This window comes from Limulus polyphemus, unplaced genomic scaffold (genome assembly GCF_000517525.1).
Source record: "Limulus polyphemus unplaced genomic scaffold, Limulus_polyphemus-2.1.2 Scaffold9, whole genome shotgun sequence".
Taxonomy (NCBI): Eukaryota; Metazoa; Arthropoda; class Merostomata; order Xiphosura; family Limulidae; genus Limulus; species Limulus polyphemus.
Window position 1 is genome coordinate 495840 of NW_013665619.1, and position 21899 is coordinate 517738.

Consider the following 21899-nt stretch of genomic DNA (forward strand, 5'->3'; position numbering starts at 1 on the left):
CGAGCGCCTTATCCACCTGGCCATGCCGGGCTGTGCAAAAGAGCTTTGTGTCATTGATTATGAATATGTGGTATGCTGACTCTTGAGGTCTGATATGCAGTAATTATTAAGATTTAATTAAATGTATCCTAATAACATATGGATTGAGGGTAGAAGTTTATTCAGATCTTGTACTAAAGAATGTAGTGACACCTAATGTAACATTTGTTTAATGTAACAATATGCATTATCTTGACAACAACTTTTGATTAGACAATAATAAAAATATCATTATAACTGTTAAAATATGAGAATGGTTATATTTTTGAAATGTTATTGTGTTTATGTATAAATACATAAGCTTAGTTGCTATTATTATAATCTAAGAAATTAATATATTCTTATTATAAGAAGCATGTCATGTTTTTATATGTATATGTGGATGGTTTCTTTACAGTAGGTGTCTGTGATTTGTTGGCAATAAATTTCAACAATAAACAAACAGCACACAATTTACTTGTTTTAAAATAACATACTAAAACAAGTCAAACATATGCACAAATATTCCTTACACAGTTGTATCCAGAGTTTTAAATAATTGTCTCTTTTCATCAAAGTACACACAGGCTGGTTTAGTTAGTTTATAACATAACTGACAAGATAAATTATTTTTCCACTACTCTGTTATTACAGTACAATCTGTGATAATTTCACTCTAAAAATTGCCACTGTATGCTCTTTATAGCAGTCTAGATCTATCTATCTAACTAACTTTGTCTAAATGACTAACTCAAACTACATTTTGTATACATATTTATAGACTGACAGAGGCCTAGAATGTTCCACACACTATGCAATATTATGATGCAATAATACTCAACTGAAACAATGAGAAAAACTTAGAAGATTCTAGTATCTTGTTGCAATAATACAAGAAGTGCCAATTCATAACAATTGAACTACACAATGTATGATTCGTACACAGTTATATAAATATATGTCGATAAACTATCCTTTCTAAAAATAACTAAATTTAACACTCACACTATACTTAAACTATCTAAATCATAACACTTGCATTAAACTTAAATTATCATGTATACCTAAAAATAAGCCCCTCTTCAATAAAAATATTTACAACATTTTTTTATACTATATAAAGACTGTTTTCAGTTCATGAACAAAATCTACTCGTACAGTCTGCACCAACATATGCAGTCCTCTTGATTTCTTCAATGTGTAACCATTAGTTCTGGAGATACAACACCTGTCTCATTATCTTCTCACTGTCAGTTTTACAACTTTGGATGTATGCAAGAGGCAGATGGTAAAAACGATGGCCAAGCGCTCTTGTTCAATCAAAGAGTAGTTATTTTCACTACTCGACAGCCTTTTACTGACGTGCTTTTTGGGAAACAGTTCGTCTTCATGTTCTTGCAGAAGTACTGCCTCAATTCCAACATTTGATACATCAACCTGAACAATGATTGGTTTGTTGAAGTCTGTCATTCTAAGTCTTCCTAACATGTTCTTCAACTTCTGGAATGCCATCTGCTGTTGTCTTTTTCTTACTTCACTTTGTTGGATTGGCTTTTCTTGGTCAGGTCCATCCATGGCAGAGTGATTTCAACTTAATTTGGGATGGACTTCCTATAGTATCCCACTAACTCCAGGAAGGATTTGATTTGTTGCTTGGTTGTTGGCCAAGAAAGAACTGAATAACTGATGTAGCATTTAGATGGTCTGATGGTCAGACCTGTTGCCCTCACTCACCTGAACAGCTCTCTTAGTTTCTTCAGGTGATCTTCCCATCTGGCTGTGTGGGTTAGAATATTGTCCACATAATGCTCCATTTTGGAAGTCTTGTGCAACATCTTCTTCATCATATGGTTGAATGTTGCTGCTGAGTTGACTAACCCAAACAGCATTCTCTTGAGCTGATAGCATTTGTGTGGTGTCACAAAAGCTATCTTTTCTTTAGATCCTGTCTCCATCGAGTTCTGCAAATAACATTTATGAGGTCGATCTTGGAAAAGAACAAGAACTTGGCCCTATCTAGTTTCATCATGATAGTCTCTGTGTTGCCCATAGGTTCGGAGTCAAACTTTGTCATGAGGTTAAGCTTTTGGAAATCTATGCAGAAGCAGTTTCAGCTGTTCCTCTTCTTTACAATTACCACTGGTGAAGACTGAATTCGAAGGCTCAATGATACCAGCTTTTGACATTGCCCAGACTTCTTGCTTGATCAGGTCTCTCATCGCATCTGGTAGGGCTTCACCTTAACAATATCCTTGGTCATGGTCTTAATCTTGTGTTGCATGAGGTCTGTCTTGCCTGGTCTATCTGTGAAGACATCTGCATACTGGCACAGAAGATCTTGTAACTCTTTCTCCTGTTTGCCAGTAAGTTCTTTACTGATGCTGACATCCTTGTACATCTCATCTCCACCCAGTGGTCTTAGGTCTGAATTCGAAGGCTCAATGATTCCAGCTTTTAACCTTGCCGAGACTTCTTGCTTAATCAGGTCTCTCATTGCATAAGGCATCTGGTAGGATTTCACCTTGACTAGATCCATGGTCGTCGTCTTTGTCTTGTGTTGTATGGGGTTTGTCTTGCCTGGCATACTGGCACAGTAGATCCTGTAACTCTTTCTTCTGCTTGCCAGTAAGTTCTTCACTGATGTTGACGTCTTTGTACATCCCATGTCCCCCCAGTGGTCTTAGGTCTAGTAGGTCTTCATCTTCTACGACAAAATCACTATCTTCTCGTTCTGTGTCTATAACAGCTACACCTGCAATGTCCATCTGTGCCTCAATAGCTGTACCCATTAGGTATTCTTCCCTCTCAAAGTACATCTTCAACAGGTTGGTATGGTAGATCTTGGTTTTCCTGTCCACTTTCACCATGTAGTCCATTCTGTTGACCACTTGCTGCACCTAAAAAGGTCGTTTCCATTGTAGGGTGAGCTTGTTGTTTTTTGGTAGCAGAACCAAGACCTTCTGTCCGACTTCAAAACATTGACTCTTGGCCTTCTTGCCATAGAAATGTTTCTGACTGCCTTGAGCTGCATAAAACCTTTCTTGAACAAGTTGACAGGTAACCTTCAGTTGTTTTCTGAGGTCTAGCACATACTGGTATGTGTTCCTCATTTCTGTCTCTTTTTGTCCTGTCCACAGATCTTTCAATATCTGCATCATACCTCATACTGTTCTTCTCTACAGTAAATCGATGGGTGAAAATCCTGTACTTGCTTGTGGAACTTCTTGGTAAGCAAATAATACTGCCTGCATGTACCTGTCCCAGTCACGTAGTCTCTTCTGGAAAATCTTTTTCACCATACTCTTTACAATCCTTTAAAAAATCTGTTACATCTGGGATTGTATGAGGTGGTAAAGAGCTGCCTAGTGTTGATGAGTTTGCATGCCTCTTGCATCAGTTCTGAAGTAAACCGGGTCCCTTTGTCACTCAAGAAAGCCCACTCTGTAGAACTTTCAGGAGGGCTTTTGTTATTCTCTCTATGTCTATCTTCAACAATGCTATGACTTCTGGATAACGTGTCACATAGTTGACTACTGTCAGCATGTACCAGTTGCCATTGTCAGATACAAGTTCTAGTGATCCAATGAATTTCACAGCTACTCTGCTGAATGGCTCTTCTACGAGAAACATCTCACCCAGTGGCTTCTTGGCTACCTTCCTTCTAGGTATTGTCCTTTGGAAGATGTTGTCACATGACCAGCAGAATCTGGTCACATCTCCAACGATTCCAGCCAATGGAAGTTGTTAGTGATTCTGTCTGCCATCTTCTTTACTTCAAGGTGTCCTTCCATAATTGACTTTGTGAGCCAACTTCATCACTTGAGCCTGGTATTCTGTTGGTACTATGATCTGTTTAAATTTCCCAGTAGAAATGCCTTGATAAATCAGGTTAAGCACTCCCTTCTAGTCCTCTATCCTATAATTCCCTTTCCTGTTGATTTTGTGTTCGAATTTCTTCCACGCACTGTTCCAAAGTTTCTGCAGTGATGGGCCTTTCTTCTGTGCTTCCTTCAGTCCTCATAGACCTACATTCAAGATGTCACTGTTCAAGACTTACAGGGGCTTGGTGTCTTGCTTGCTGTTGTTTTCTTGAGCTTTCTTGACTGCAGATCCCTTATCAAGTCTTCTTTCTATCTGGTTCCTCGAAACTTCTACTGCCTGGTATACCAATCACCAAGTTGTGGATAGGTGCCTTTATACATATGGCCTACAGGTATGTTGTTGTTTGTTGGCACATCATGATGTTTGTCACCAGTGGCACTGTTGACCCATTTGTTAACTTGAGCTGACCATCAATCATGCACTGATTAGTCATGATAAATCTGATGAGTTGTTTACATTATGTTTCTTCTAGCTGCAGCATCCATGGTAATAGCTACTCTTTTCTTGTTTCTTGCCAGCACCATCTTTGTAGGTAGCTCCTGCAGCTTTATATTAGATTTCTGCTGTTGTTTGTAGGTGACTTACACTCACTCGCAATGCGCCTCATTTTATAACAAGCATAGCATCTCTTCTCCTTTTTGTTTGTTGGCTTATTGTCACCTTTGGTGGTATTCTACTTCTGATCAGCCACCCTTGGTTTCAACTTTGACTGGTTATTCGTGGACTTGCCTGTTATATTCCCTCCATGGGCTTCCATATACTGTTTTATCAGCTTGATCAACTCATTTACATCCTTTGGTGCTCTCTCCTTTAAGAACATTGACATGTCAGTTGAGCATGTTATCATGAACTGTTCACTTATTAGTAGATCTGCCAGTTCTTCAAAACTATCTTCTCACTTGGCCATGTCAGTCCACCTCATGAAGTACTGTCATAGATATGCCACAATCTGAAACACAGTTTCTCCAGTGTCTGGTTTGACTTCTCCGAACTTCTGGTGAAAATCTTCCTCAGTAAGTTCAGAGCATTTCAGCAAGGCCACTTTTAACAAGTCATATTCCATGGCATCTTCTGATGTTATGCCCACATAACTTGTAGTCACCTTTATCCCAGTCCCAACTTTGAGTAACTCCTTCATACCTGTTCAGGAAAACATCTTTCTGTTCATCAAATTTGGGCAGCTTAGGTTAGCTGGACCTGACTCCATTACATATATATATATATATATCATTCTTGGGTCCTTCATCTTTCTATTGGGTGAGCTTGGCAATCTCAACTTGTGCTCTTATTCTCTCTATTTCCAATCTCTCTTTTTTAATTTGTATTATTATGCTCTCTCTCTCTCCTTTCCTCCCTCTCATTTTTTTATTTCTCTTTTTGGGCTTGCATTTCACACAGACTTTCTTCTTTCAAACTTTCTTCCTCTCTTCCCTGCCCATGATCTTCTCTTTTTAGGTCTTGTTGTTGTTTAATTAACAAACTCTCATAGATCATGATCTTTGAGCTTAAGTCACTCACCCCTCTCTATCCACTTATCAAAGTCAGTCAAAAATGTTGTATAGCATGGATGTAATCTCTACAATATTTTTCGGCACCACTAAAATGGTGCTTATATAGGCCTACTTTGCCCCCTGTTGTTTACATCTAAAACCATTTACTACTGTATATCCCTGGCTAGCTCACCAATGTTAGGCTTTGATGTATGGCTGGGCCAGATGGATTTCTTACAGTAGGTGTCTGTGATATGTTGGAAATACATTTCAACAATAAACAATAAGCACACAATCCACTTCTTTTCAAATAATATATTAACACAAGTCAAATGTATATACAAATGTTCTTTACACAGTTGTATCCAGAGCTTTGAATAATTGTATCTTTTGTCAAAGTCCACACAGGTGGATACAGTTATTTTAGGACCCAACTGACAAGACAAATTATTTCTTCTCCACTCTGTTATTACAATACTATCTGCAATAATTTCATTTTAAAAATTGCCACAATATGCTCTTTATGACTAAATTCATAATCACACTGTCTAGATATATCTATCTATCTAACCAGCTTTTTCTAATTAAATAACTCAAACTACATTTTGTATGTGTATTTACAGACTGACAGAGGCCTAGAACGTTCCACACACTGTATGATATTGTGATGCAATAATACTCAATTAATACAATGAGAAAAAATTAGAAGTTTCTAGTATCATGACACGGTAATACAAGAAGTGCCAGTTCACAACAACTGAACTACACAATGTATGATTTGTACACAGTTATATAAATAAATGTGCAATAAACTATTGCTTCTGAAAATAACTAAATTTAACACTCACACTGTACTTAAACTATCAAAAGCATAACACATGCATTAAATTTAAACAGCCTTGTCTATCTAACAAAGCATTTATGAGAAGTTTAAGAGGTGGAATCAATGCTTTCCTGAATAATAGTGTTTTAATGTTTATTTTCCTCAAGAGAAGGTGTGCAATTAAGGACAGTCTTGAAGAACCAAATGGTTCTTTGTTATGTTATATTAATGACACTAATGAACATTATTAGTAAACTAGTAAAGTTTACTGTTGACATTAAATATTTGGGTCTTTCTAGCTCTATTGATTGAGGATGTTGAGGTACATGTAACAATATAGCTTGGATCAATTGATAAGTGGGCTGTGCATGACCTTATGATTAACATTAAAGAATAAACAATATATTTCTATTTGATAAGGATGATGTTTTGAGCTAGCACTCTTTGTCAAATTGTACAGCTAATGACGAAATGTGCAGAATTTAAAAATTGCATGAATCACATTTTTGAACATTGAACATGAAATTTCTCTGCAAAATTATACCTTGCACATAAATATAAAAGAGGTTGGAATTAAAATTTAAACAAATATTGAAAAAATGGGAATCTATGGGAAAGAAAAACGTTAATTTAAACCAGATGGTTGTATAGTTCCCATATTGTAGATTAATTTCCTTTCCAGTCGTTCTCTTTTGTGAATGTCTGTTACAGCACTAATAAGTACAAGAATGGAAAGTCCTCAATTGTATGGTTGCTGATGGTGAAATGTTTGCCTGTAGGTGTATCTTGGTTCACCAGTTTAATATTGTTTAGATGTTATTGTGCTCGATCACCAAGTAGGTGGCCTGTTTTTCCAATGTATAAAGTATTACATTTTTCTGCAAATTATGCAATAACTGATACATTCAGTGGTACGTGTAAAGGATTGTCTTATATTGAAAGTTGTGTTTTTTCCTCATATATGTATGATATTTATATGTGGACAGGTGCCACACCTGTTTTGTTTACATGCACAAGTACCTGGAGTATCATTTCGTTTTTATTTAATGTTATTATGCACCAGGATTTCTATTGAGTTTTTGGCACATCTGTAAGAAATAATGCGGGGGAGGGGGGTTGAAAAAAGATATAATGGTAGGGTCTTCAATAAGCATTGTGTAATTGTTTTGTATAATATCTTTGATCTTCTTGTTAGTCTGATGGTATGTTAGCACCATCAGAATACAATCGGTGTGTTCTTTCTTGGTATGGTTGAATGTTTGCTCCTGGGCATATGAACTAGCTTTGGTAGCTGCATCGTGGATGAGAGAATCAGGGTTGTATCTTTTAGAAAAGAAAGTTTTCATGTCTTGTGATTAGCATGCCAAACTGTAGATCTGAGGATCAGATCTGATTTATGTGCCAGATTGTAGAGTTGAGGGTCTATGATTCACATCATATGACACAAAATCAGCTCTGATTTGGAACTGTGGAAGAATTATTAGTAATGGTCAAATTACACTATCAGTTGCAGTAGCCCAAGAGTTGGTACTAGGAGCTGTTGACTAGCTGTCTTTTTTCTAGTTTATCAGTTAAAAATTAGGGGTGGTTAATGCAGGTAGCTTTGGATAAATACATGAAACAAAACAATTGGTAAGTTGGACAAATAGTTGACAAATGACCTGTAATTACACTAAGTGCAAGGTAATAAATGCATTTGAATTACCATAACTTGGATCACAGATTTTATATTGCTGGGAGTATATTAAGTATAAGTGATGTAAAGAAACTTGGAATAGTAATAAATAAGTCACTTAGGAACTTGGAATAGTGATAAATAAGTCACTTAGCCATTAAGGTAGTTCTCTGATGCTAATAGTAAAGCTAACAAAATTCTTGAATGTATTTCATATTGATTGCAAGTCAAAAGAAGCAATAATATCCTTGTATAAATCAATAGTTAGGCCTCACTTTGTGAAGTTTTGGTCTCTATCTAAGAAAGGATATTGATTTGTTGAAAAAGGCTCATAGAAAGGTTGTTAGGATGATTATGGGGATGAGACATATCTTATAATGATAGGTTAAGATCTCTCAACTTATTTTTTAGTGAGAAAAGAAAAGTAAAAGGTGATCTTATTGTAGTTGACAAGATTATTTAGAGAAGGAATCAATAGGCTAAAGGCTTCTGATTTCTTTGCATTTAATTCAGAAAACAAGAGTACATAATTTATGATTTGGAAAACAAAGGCCATACTCTCTAGTTAAGATAGTTATATTTCTCTAACAGGGTGATCAGCTTATGGAATGAATTGCTGTTGATTTAGGGGAGGCTGAATTATAATTACAAGAGTTTAGGAGGAGATCAATGATTTCCTGAAAAATATAGGGTGGGTTTAATTTTTCTTTTTTTTCATTGGGGATAGCCTTGGATTAAGGTATCAAATGGTCCTTTGTTCTCAAGAACTTTGTTACAGTGTAGAAAATATTGGTAATTAAGCTAATAAAAGCAGCAGATATATATTATGTGTTAAATTAGTACTCAACATGTATTTATGTATTGAAAGTTAAGTGGTAGGCTACTGTAAAAAGGTTTTATTTGCTAGATAGTTGTAACTGGAACATACTGTGTTGTTAGAAGTTATTTACATAGAAAGTTTAATGCTTAATTTATTTTATCGACCTAAAGAATAGTTCTTCAGACAAACTTCTTCTTAAATCCAGTCTACGTTTTAAATCCAGAAGATAGCAACTACAGATGTGGTAATTTGTTTTTAGCTTTATTGGGTTTTAATTCCAGACCAAGACTTCTCATACACAAGATGAGTGCTCTGTCAATTGATATCAAGGTTATCCCCATACTGTTCATTACCAATGAGATCCAAATATTACATTTTGAGGATTTGTATTTGTTTGCCTGTCACCACACTCAGTGTAAAGAATTGACCAAAAGAGACTGGAAACCCTACCAACTCGTATGATATTACGAATATTGGAACAGAAATAAATATGGATCCACAAGCACCTTGGTGTATACATAGTTTAGAAAAAGTCCTTAAATCGAGTTAGGTAACATGTTCACTGCCACCAGTGGTATTAATAATTCCTACCATAGTGCCATTCAAGTGGTGCCAAGGAGCAGTCACAGTGTCCCAAGAAAAATTTGGCTTTGAAAAATATTTGTCCATGATCCACCAGTGTGTCATGTTGACCATAACTAAAAGTTGGTTTTGACCCATCGGTGGAGCACATGGAAGTGAACATGTTAAAGGGAAATACCATACACAACTGAATTTTTCAAATATTTTAACAGATAACAAAGAATAAAAGTACAAGTTTATTTAACTATGGGAATAGTTGTTCAAAACAAGTTATATGACTTGACATACCAGCTAGAGACACTAGACCCTTATCAGTTACTGGTGTTTCACACAGGTTTAAAACTTGAAGCTTGTGTAAATGTTCTGATATCAACTGCAAGCCAGAGTCTCCAAACTATAAAAAATTCAACACATGAAACAAACAATTTAATATATTTCAAAGTGAAAGTTACAGATGGCTTTCATAAGTCTTAACTTGAGATTTTAAAAAATAATGTTTCTTAAATATTTAATAATACTGAACCTGGGCATGTTATTTTTATTTTTTTGCATTACTTTTTATCAAGTTTCAAACTTTAACAAGGATATATATAAAAAATTCAATCACTACCTTAATAATGTAAATGAACCTGGATTTTGTTTTTATGGTATGTTAGCTAACAAAATATGAATGACTTAAACCATTGAATGTCAGTATACAATGGTGGAAATAATAATAATTTACTTTTCTTTAGTTTAAATAAAAAAGGAGTGAACCATTATAAACTCTCAGAAGAGTAGTTTCCTTACCTTAAAAATATACATTAGGGATAGATACTTTTTAGGTAAAGGGCCAAAAAATCCATTACAAGCATTTACTTTTGGTGGACTGCATTACACTCAGAAATATTAAGTATAACATGTTTTCACTTCAAATGGGGCATTCTATCATGTAATGTAAAACCTAAAACCTACAGACATTTTGAAAATAAAAAAAAATTTTAAATATGTATTTTACAGTTCTTAAGCATAACAACTATGCAACATCAAAGTTTTATTGATCTTTTGCTCACATATTATTAATATGTTTTACCATAAAAACATCAAATAGTGTAAATCCATCCTTTTAGTATTTTTCACTGCAAAAAGTGTTGAGCGTGGTATTACAACAAACTTTTTGGTCAAATGGTGCTGTTATTGCCATTTATAGTGTTAATATGCTCGCTTGCTAAATTTATAATAAAATTACATTATCTGTTGGATTGAATAGGTCTCCTGGACTGCTTATACTTGACATATATAACATTTCTAAAGAAACTGTAACCTTGGTACACATCATTACCTGTGTTGACCAAAGATTGAGGTAACGTAAAGAAGGCAACTTAATCAGTTGTTCTGCACAACCACTGGTCACTTGGGTGAAAGCCAAAGATAAACATTCTAAATTTCCAAAAGACCCACAGCTAAGTAACTTGGCAACATCAGCATCCTATGGAAACAAGTATTATTATTTCAAAAATTGATTGAAAATAATATAAACAAATTCATATAAAAAATAATTTTCTAATGAAATATATCAACCCAAAAGAAGCTTAATAAAAATGTCTATTGGTTAATTTGAAGTTATGATTAGTATCAATGCTACATTACCACATTTAACTTTAGTGCAAGATGATGGTGTAATGTCACATAAAAACAACAAAATATTTGATTTTTTTCAACATTATGTTCCTCACTTTATGTAACACCATTAAATAAATTAGTCTCACATTATCTCACATTATCAAATGTTTGGAGATATATAAATGTCTGTTCAACTCTGATAGTAGAGATATGCAGTATGAGGTCATTACCTATTAACCTAAAACTATTTCCCCCAAAAGGAGCTAATGACTAGACTGTGTCAAAAAACACCTTCTCATCATTCCTTTACAAACACTTATATTCAACCTCTGACAAGTGATATCTACTGGCATGTTTGATAACCAAATCAATACATATGTAACTGTTATTTTGAAACAGAACTAAATGTGCTGATTGTATAATAAACCTTGCCCTGCAGTAGACTCAGCAGATTACAAGGATATTTTTGTATACAAGTTCATGGAAATGCTACTCAGTGAGACGATGCAGCATCACCTAGGTATGAGAGACCTTCTCACATCACTGAGGCAGTTTCTGCTGTGATGCAGTATAAAGTGACAACTTCAAGCTGGTTGCAAGAGAGGAAGAAGCCTGTAGCAGCAGCAGCAGTGAATTTACCTCTGACAAACTGACCTACCCAGACACACATGTCATGACAGGTTTGAACCTAACCAAAGATTAACTATCTATACATTCCAGTATTGTAGTGCAACCACACTGGTATTCAGTGGATGTGCAAGGCCAATGCTTCCACTAGGATGACATCCTGAAAGAAAGGAGTGAAGTGTGTGCTTTACGAATTTAGCATTAAGTCAGTTTTGAGTCTTACTATCCCTACTTTGCCAAGTAGTAAGAAAGATTAGGCTATTGGTTTTGACTGATGATGCAACATGTTCTAGAAGGCATAAAGCTCTGGGAAACTAGAGAAGCCCAAGTTGGATTTGGTCATTGACTTTGGGGAGTGCAATGAACAGTGTACAGTAAAACCAATGGTGCTTATACCAGCTCTTTTACAGCTAAGTGGGTCTTGGTACATGGCTGTCAGAGTATAAGGGTAAGAGATAGAATTCCTGGTTGATAAAGAAGTGACCAGAATAATAATAAATCCTGAGATAAATCAAGTACTCTAAGTAAAACTGCTACTTAGGCTAGCCAACACAAACTTTGTTCTGGTGCATGGAAATGAACTATTCTTGAATGGAGAAGCAACTTTCCAACTATGTTTAGGAGATTTCACCTACAGAATGAAGGTATTGTCACTGACCTCGGTTCTGGAATTGGTATTCTGTAATGGATGTACTGCAAAGCTTATCAGTCAGTTTTATCTGTGCAGTGAGTGAACTGATGTTTCCTAGGAGAATTATCTAGTGTCAGCCAGATCAACTTTAGGAACAGTGGACAACACAAGTTTATGTTGAAGTGGTGTTCCATGGTTTACTATGGATAATGTACATTGTGCTGGTGCCATGTAATGTAATTATAGAGCCCACACATGAAATAGGCTGTCTCCTGTCCAGAAAGCAAGCAGCATTAGCTCATACAGGTATCTGTATGAGAGGAGATGAAGTTTTGGTGTTTTTCTGAAATTATAAACAATCAGTTATCAAGTTACATGTTGAAATGATCAACAGCAGGGTAAGAAAAATGAAACTAAGCAATGTTAATAGTAATGCTAGGGTTACATCTGTCACATTAAGTCTGAAAGTAAATACATGAACAGTAGCACATCTAAGATTGCTAGTTGAGGATTGTTCAGACAATCCAGACTCAATGCAGCAGAAGCAACTCACACTTGTTAGCAGAACATGCTGATGTATTTATGGGAGCAGATGGCTAAGTGGATCAAACCACAGTTACACATCACATTGATACAGATGATGCACGTTCCAATTAAATAATTAAACACACACGCTTCTATAGAACACTAGGGGTGTTAAAATATGGAATCATACAGCCTTTGGAGAGTGCTTGATCATTTCCAGGAAAGACTGTCAGAAAGAAGATAAGTATACCAAAGTCCTGCATTAATTTCAAAAGGATGAATGTGCTAACTAGCATTGATGCTTCTCTGCTACTGTGAAGAGAGGAATATCTAAACTTGTTGGAAGAGGTTCATCAGATATATACTCTATTCTTAGCATCTGACTATTGGTAAGTAAAACTGGATGATGAGAGTAGGCCTAATACTGCTTTTAACATGAATTTGTTTTGCATCATACCATTCAGCCCATATAGTGTGGCCACCAGTTTGAAGAGGCTACCCACCAAAGATGACATGTATCTGTGACATCACCCTATGGTCAAAATTTGGTACTTGTGTTACTATGTGACATATACATTTCTGAGTGGTCACAGGTGCCATGTTTTCTTGGTGATGTTTTGAAGGCGTAGCTGAGATGTTATATATAACACTCACTAGGCAGCAGCACAAGCTATATATATACATTATAGAGTGACACTACACTCTTCACTTGTGATATGTTGCACGCCAGTTTTTCTAACTGAAAGTTACAAGAATTATATTTTGTCTTCTTTCAACATTCAGACTTTGTAAACCAGTTTTGGTATGAGAAATTCCTTTTACAATATCATAGAATTACAGAAACATTTAAATAGGGCTGTTTGACTATTTACAGATTTAATAATTTTATAAACCCCTTATACATGGGCAATAATGAATCAATTGCACTATCTGCAATTTTGCTAGTCAGCAAATTCCTATAGTATAATTATAATAAAATATATCATATTGATTATTTTCCTTTATGAGGCCTAGTGTCAGGGGATTAATATATAGACCATTTTTATAATAACACAATGTGATAATTCTTAGATATTCTCCAATTTTAGGACCACATGTATTTACTATATATTATTTTTATTTTGCATGCTTGTACTGACCCGCTGTCACTAGTTTAGTATTTTGAGTAGCTGTTGATTACTATGCTTTTATGCAATCGCTGACAATTAATCTTTAAGTATTTCATTCTTCTCAATTTTAATAATTATTTTCAATGATGTGTGATGTGTATATTTTTAATGAGAAATAGAAAGAAACCTGCAGTATTTTTTAAAATTAAGTCTTGGAAAGGTCAATATGTGACGTCACAACGAGAGGTAGTTGTGACATTTCTGAGAGTTTTCACTTTTGACGTGTCTGTGATGTTACAGTGAAACTTATAACGGAGGTAACCTGTGATGTATTTGAGAGGCCACATTCTTTGATGGGTAATGAAGGTTACATTCGAGGGGATGCAATGAAAGAATTACCTGATCTACATTGATGATGTCTTGGTGTTTGATCTTATATTCAAGTCTGAGGCTGAGAATCTGAAAATGGTTTTGCAGCAGATAAAAAAGTCAGACTTGAAGCTGAAACATGGAAAATGTGTGCTCAAGTGCATGGAAATGAAATTTCTTGGTCATATTGCTGGTAGAGAATAAATCTCCATGGATCCTGCTAAAATAGCAGTGGTGTGAGATTAGCCGCAAGTTATCAACAAATAAGAAGTTCACAGATTTTTTGGGTATATGTCATATCACTAAGAGTTTGTGACCACTTTCTTCAAGACTGTTTCACTATTATCAGCTCTTACTAAGGCAGAGATGCACTTCAGATAGAAAGTGGAATGTGAGATTGCATTCCAGTCCCTGAAGCCTTCCTGTAAGCACATCAATGAGAGAATTGTGAATTACTGTTAGACATCCACAGCAATAATAGTGTAATTGGAGCAGGTTGGAGAAGAATATGTAAATTGTGTAGTTTAGTCATATACTCATGGCTCCTAAACACAGATACAGTACAACCAAAAAAAGAACTGCTTGCATTTATGTTTGTAAAACATTTTTGGAACTACTTATATGGTAAAAAGTTCACTGTTCAAGTGGACCATGCATTGCTGAAATGGTTAATGAATTTTAAAAACCCTGTAGGGATGAAATAACACCAGATAAGTGTCACATGGGTATGATTTAGTCATAGATTATAACTCTGGCCAACAAAACAGAAATGCAGACAGAAATGTGGGAGGTAGGATTATTTCAACTATAATGACATCAAGTTATGCAGATGAAGATTCCACTAGTACATGGATGCCATGATTAATGCTTCAGGAACTCTGGAAAGAGCAGCTGAAAGACCCATAGTTAGCATGAGTGCTCTTTGGCATGCAGCAAGATGAAGCACATCAGTCACTTGTTTGACCAGTTATGAATGCAGAAAGGTGTGCTGTACCATTTTTATCAATCACTGAGCAGTGATTCTCAGCCTGCATTACAGTTAGTGTCTCCAGGGTTTAGAGGAATGAGATTTTTTGGATTTTTTGCAGAACACAAAGACTGTATGGCACCAAGATGTTACATACACTTGTTCTAATGTAAAACAGTGATTCTTTTATCTGTATTCGAGTTGAGATGTTCAGTGGTAATGCGACACTGTATGGTGTGTGCCACCCAGAGAAACATTCAATATAAACAGGGTAACACCAAAAAAGAATTGTTGGTTTTCCTCTATAGTGAATAGCCCTTACTGATCCACCACTCCAGAGATGAAAAGAGAAGAGGTCTCTTGTATATGTTTGGATGTCATCTATAACACAAAATAGGCTGAGGGTCATCCATTGGTCAATACCTTCACACAGTTCATTGCTAATGCATTAGCAAAGCACTGGATAATCCAGTTCGCACCACCTAAAGAGATCCACATGGAACAGGGAGCTAATTTTAACAGCTAACTGAACTGTGTAAAGTATTGAGTTTGGTGAAGACACAAACTTTACCTTATCACCACTAGTCTGTGGCTTAGTGGAAAGGGTGATACCAACTGTTAAGCGTATGTTTGTTAAGTTTTTAACTCTGACCAAATCAGTTGGTATAGATATTTACCCTTTGTCCTAATGGCATATCATATGCAACTGACAAATAAATTCACAGCTTGTTTACCAAAAATACTAATATTCAGTCCAGCAGTCTTGCACCTAGTAGATGTGATATATGGTCTTCCACCCAGAACTGACATCCCATGTCTATTTGAACATGTGGAGTGGTTAAGGTCTATGAGTTTGTGTGTTAGCAACTAGGAAAGACTGCCACTATAGAACAGAAAAGGTGGTGCGAAAAAACAGCAAAGGAACAAATACACCAAAGTAGAGACTGAATGTTTCTTTGGTACGTACTAGCAGCATGGAATTTTTTTTTCTGGCTGGACAGGTCCATTAACGTACAAGTTACAGCAGTCGAGGATCACATGAAAGCATGTAGTACATGTCAGTCAGTTGCATCTATACATGACTGGTGAACTGGCTTGATCAAGAGTCAGAGAAGAAAGTATGAATGTTGAATGAAATCACTGTTTTATCCCACTATGACCCTGAAGAGGAGGAGGTAAGAGCTGAGAGTACTTATATAGCTGTTCAGGATGAGTCAGATTAGGAAGCACCAGATCTAGAGGTGAGATGCAGCTCTGATGGTCTACAGAACTGCTACCACGGACATTCAAGTTGATATGGCTGAGATTAAACCCAATTATCAACAGCTAGAACAATCAATGATTGATAGGAAGTGGCAAGATCTGTGCTTTTCAGATATTAAGTTTTATTCACCAAACAGTATATACTCTATATTGTATGACTTACATTTGGTTACAATAAAGCTAGGATGCCTTGTGTCAGTAAATATAATGCCAAGCACATTAGCAGTTTGTATGATTGGAACTGATAATTAGGAGTCCAAAAACTCAGCTGAAAAGCTGTTGCAACTAGTTTTCTGAGTAGTTGAGTATGTAACACATTGTATGATTACCACTCAGTCATCTGAAGTTAGGACTGTTTGTTGGTTGTGATATTAATGAGACCAAAAAGAATTTGTGACCCCTATTTTCCAAGCTATCATCTAGAGTTACACTATAAGAGATATCCAAAAGATATTGGATGATAGCTGCTGAATTAACACAGTTAGTGCATCTATAGTTTGCACAACTAAAGAAGATAGCTAGGAGTTTTAAACAACAGTTGAAAAGATTTTGCAACCATTGTTTTCCAAGCTACCCAAAGATTTTTCTGAGGTGAAACAGCTGAGATATTTCATGAGAATTACTCAACTGATCTACTTAAATGCATAAATTCTGTGGAGAATACCATATAATCCTAACTAGATCTTTTTACCATTACATCTAAAATGTATATAACTTCTCCACATACAACAAAGGAGTTGTGCTTCATTTGAATATATGTTGACATACTACAGAAATGGTATGAATAAGTAATCCTGACTTCCAGGAATTTTGGCTGAAAAAGCTTTGTGCAGCTGAATTCAGTCAGTGATTATCTGTTCATAATGTCTGAAAAGACAAAAGTAGGAGTTTGATGATTTGCAGATGGCAATGCTTTATGAAAAGATAGCTATCAACAGTAGCTTCAGGTGAGCCCAAAAGAGGCAATATGTTGAAAGTGCGTGTGATGGTATGTAATGGAGATAAATGTATATGGACATATATGTGTCTAAATAAATACATGTGTAGTTCCACATGTATGTATATGAAAACTATGTGTAATCATCCATGAATGTGTATAACATGAATGAACCTTATATAATGAATATAATGAGTAAGCCACATATGAATCAATATAAAGATTTTGATCTGGATAAAGACTTTCTGATAAGAAAGTAATTGATATTATTGACCTGTGAGGCATTATTAAAGGTAGAGTGCATCTTTTATTTTCACTAATACTCATGAGAGAATGTTTCAATTTAAACATTAAAATCTTTGGCAGGTAGTGAATTTTTATAGTAAGAAAAGAGTAATACAGCAACTCATATTACATCTGAGAGAAAACACAATTAGTAGTGCACAATATTGTGATTGTTTAGAATCAAATTGTTTGAGATGATGAAATTATCAATAGCACATGAAATTCACAAACAGCAGCTTAAATATCAAAACAAAGATAAAGTTGGTGTACTTGGTGTTTTATTTAGTTGTGAAAAATATTTTCTGCCATGTAGATTGAAATATTTCGTGAAGCACACAGTTTCCTACACATTTTCTTAACATTATTTATGTACACGAATCAGTATACGATAGATGAAAATGCAAGCTGTAAGTGTACTAGGGAAGGTGGAAAATAATACCCATGTGGTGAAACTTTGTAAATTCTTCCATACCTAGCACTAAACTTGTAACTAGAAGACAATGAAAGTCTTAATGGATCCTAATAGTCAGAAGTAAAGGTGGAAAGGTAGAGAGTTTGTGTGGATATAGTGGGGAAGGAAAAGAAACCTTCACAAACACTGCATGCTACCTTCTCAAGAAGTTATCGTTAAATAACCAAAGAATTTCAGCAAAATTTCAAGAAGGATGATAGAGACACCAGCTAATGTTGATGTAGAAATATGCTTTAGTGACATGTTTAATTTTGTGTATTGTTTAAAACTGATTGCTGTATATTAAATACTTGCATTTTTTTTATAGTGTCCTTAAATAAAATATTCATTGCACTGTATTTACCAAATAAAACTAGAATCTTATAGGATTTCTAATAAGACTTCTAACTGAATCCTACAGCAAGTCCTTGTATTAATATAATAGAAAAATGGGCCCATTTCTAATAAGATTTGTTTGTTTCTAGAACAAAGCCATATTAGGTTATCTGTCATGTCTATCATGAGGAATCAAACCCCAGACTTTAGCATTGTAATTCCCTCAATTTACCACTGTTCCATCAGGGACTTCTAATAAGAATCACTACAGGATTTCTTATATGAAATTTAATAAAAATTCTTATAGCATTTTCTTTGTAAGGGATAATATATAAAATTAAAATATTTATGGTGTTCTTGGAAGATCCTCCTATATTTTTTGGAAAATGATAGCAAAAAATTAGCTAAAACTGCTATACCTGACATTCTATCAATATTTCTGTTATAAGTCTTAAACCATATCTAAATGTATTCTATGGGTAAATTTTATGTACAAGTATATTCATGTTATTTGTGATGTAGCTGATAAAAATATTTGAAAGAAACACTTACATTTGATCTAGATGGTAATGTTAATTTTCTGGGACCCCCTTTTTGTTGCTGTAAATAAAAGAAAGAGCAACGACAAAATAACTGTAATTAATAGAACTTTGAAATCTTCATCTATTTTTATATATATAATTATATTTAATTCAATGTCATTGAAATAAAGATTTTAGATTTAACACTTAATGTGCTGTTCCTATGAAAAAACAACTTGAATAAAATAGCTTTAATAAACTTACAATATTGGCTAACCTTCTAAGCAAATCAGAATTCTTACCATAATTCTTATATTTGCCTATTGATTTTATGTAGTTAAAACATGTATATAATGCAAGGCAGTGTTACTATTCAACAGGAATCTTAAGCATTTTGATTAATCTTAAACACAGTTTTCTTATTAACATATTTTGAATTTTATTTTTATAAGAAAGATCCTTTGATCACACCACTAGATGAAAGATCTTGCTCAAAAATCATCAAAGAGAAGTTACAATAAAAACAGTACAGTTACCATATTAACATGACTTAAACTTTCAAAAAAAGCTGGTAAAGTTCTTAATTTTTTATGTTGGATGTGTTGAAGGAAATCCTCATAATAGAAATATGAAAACAACTAACACCTAGAGTCTAAAATATACATATATGTTTTACTCCACAGCTGTTTATGAACTTACTTACCTCTTTTCGTACTGTAAAACAATTTTGCTTACCAATTCTTTCAGGTGCATCTGTCGTTGACAGAGGGCAGCATACTGTTGTTTGCCTGTTGAAGTCGTCTGTAAAGTGGTGATAATTTGAAGCTGCATGTCTTTATTTTCTACAACTTCTAGTTCTAACATGGCACAGAGAGCTTGTTGACAAGTTTCATCATCTCGCAGAGCTCGCAGCATGCATGGTCCCAGGCACTTATTCAAACCCTGAAGAAACCTTTTTCTCCGACAACAGCATCCAAGTAAGTTTTTTAACTGTTAAAATTTAGATATGTTAAGTTCCATTTTTAAGAAATGCTCATTTTACTTGTAACAGTTTTTTAAGCAATGTGTTCTAAAACTTGATGAATAATTTTTATTTTACTAAATAATGTTTGATTTATCCTCTTTCTGGACAAAAGAATTCAAGATTTTTGAACAAAGAACGTCTAATTAACATGTGCTAGACCTACGGAGAACTGGCATATTGGTGAAACAACATGTTCACATAAACAATAATATCAACACAACTAAATTTACAAGACATCACATATTAAATTTAAAAGTAGGATGTATAATATTAAATAGGAAAGCATACACATCTAGATGACAAAACAAAAAATAAAAACATAGAAAGCCTTTTTGAAGTTCTATATGTGTGATGTTGAATATTCTCTAAAAACATGTACTTTATATGAAGTGTATATATGTATCTATACATATATGTGTATATATATATGAACTGTTGCATTTCTTACTTTTAAATTTATTTTAAATTCCGAATTCAAAACTAGTATAATAGTAAAACACTTTACAGAATGTTTCTTTTTAAATGTGTTCTCCATGACAACACCTTACTGATTTTAGTGTCCACCTGTTGGCTTAATAATAATTTATTAACAAAATCGAGCCCCAGATTTTAGCATTATAAGTCCATGAACTTACTACTGATTCTCTGGGGGGGGGGGGCAAATTTAAGAGATGAAATACTGCCCCTTGTGGATAGTGAGCGGATAATCCACTGTGTAGCTTTGTACTAAACAAATAAACAATAAATATACTCTTAAACCATTAATAACATATAGTTTTCCTTCCACATTTGTTATCACCAGACTTGGTAGTTATATATTTTGCTGATATGATTAATGATTGTTTATTATTCCAACTTATATAGATGTTCAATGTGTCTAAACTAGTCACAGATTTATTTATCCATAAAATTAATGTAACATTATCATGTTTGATTTACTTGTTCTTGCATGAAGTTATATCATAATCTGTTTCAGTATGTAAAATCATTTAGAATTTTTGTAATTATTCAGCATGATATTCACTGTTCAGTGATAATTACTGTTTTTAAGTGAATGTTTTTCAATTTTATTAGTTTAGGTTGAGAAACTTGTTTTCCCAAACTTTGATTTTGTTATATTCTCATTGTAATCATTAAATATATCACAGGTTTGTTCTTTAATTTCCAGGAATATATCTGATCCAATTGTTATTTTCATTACAAGATTAAAATTTTTATAAAAAATTATGAACAGTTGAAGGCTGTAGAAACAAGTTAAGAGACAGGAATAGCTAACTAAAAACTGTTGGTGTTGAGTATGGGCATGCAGTCTTCTTGTAACTAAAAACACTTACAATAAGGCTCCATAAATCTCCATCATCATCACAGGCTATTCCACCTGGACAATATAGGTGAAACCATCCCTCTTTTTCATCCCTGATACCGAGCACCATTAGATGGACGTCACAGGAAGGATCAGTACTTATGTTCCTAATCACAGGTTTGATATTCCTGATGCAAATAATGTAAATTTATACAATATACACCAATATTTAAATGTTTTTAGTATCTTGTCTTTAAAAAAATTCTTGATCATTAATTAATCCATGACATTTCAAACTGTACAACCAAACTGCATCATTTCCCACAAAAAATAATTTTTGAGACAAATTGAATAACAATGATTATATATCATCTGCACTTTCAGAAAGGTTGAATTCATTCTTGAATAATAATGATTATGTTTACATTTTCTGGAAGGTTCAGTTCATTCTTGAACCACAGTGATTAATATCCTTTACCAGAAAATCTGTGCCAGATATTCATACGAGCATTTCTGCAGCGAGTTACTTTTTTGTAATAAATCACATAGCATCCATATTTTGATATCTATTTTCTAAATAGAATATTTCATAGATACATGGAAGATGGATATATTTGTAAATATTAAACTGTAGAACTGACCAAGGCAACACAAGGGGA

General features: G+C 34.3%; 1 protein-coding gene across 2 annotated transcripts in view; it reads right to left on the reverse strand.

The window, feature by feature from the left end:
• Positions 1-21899, reverse strand: part of LOC106478177 (C-Maf-inducing protein-like) — a 135280-nt gene that overhangs the window by 4875 nt on the left and 108506 nt on the right. For both annotated transcript variants that reach the window (XM_022381747.1, XM_013938702.2), the window contains exons 13-17: positions 21272-21428; positions 19649-19903; positions 18945-18992; positions 10612-10758; positions 9579-9684 (exon numbers count right to left, since the gene is read on the reverse strand). In XM_022381747.1, the coding sequence (XP_022237455.1) occupies positions 9579-9684; positions 10612-10758; positions 18945-18992; positions 19649-19903; positions 21272-21428 (713 nt within the window). The remainder of the gene's footprint in view (positions 1-9578; positions 9685-10611; positions 10759-18944; positions 18993-19648; positions 19904-21271; positions 21429-21899) is intronic.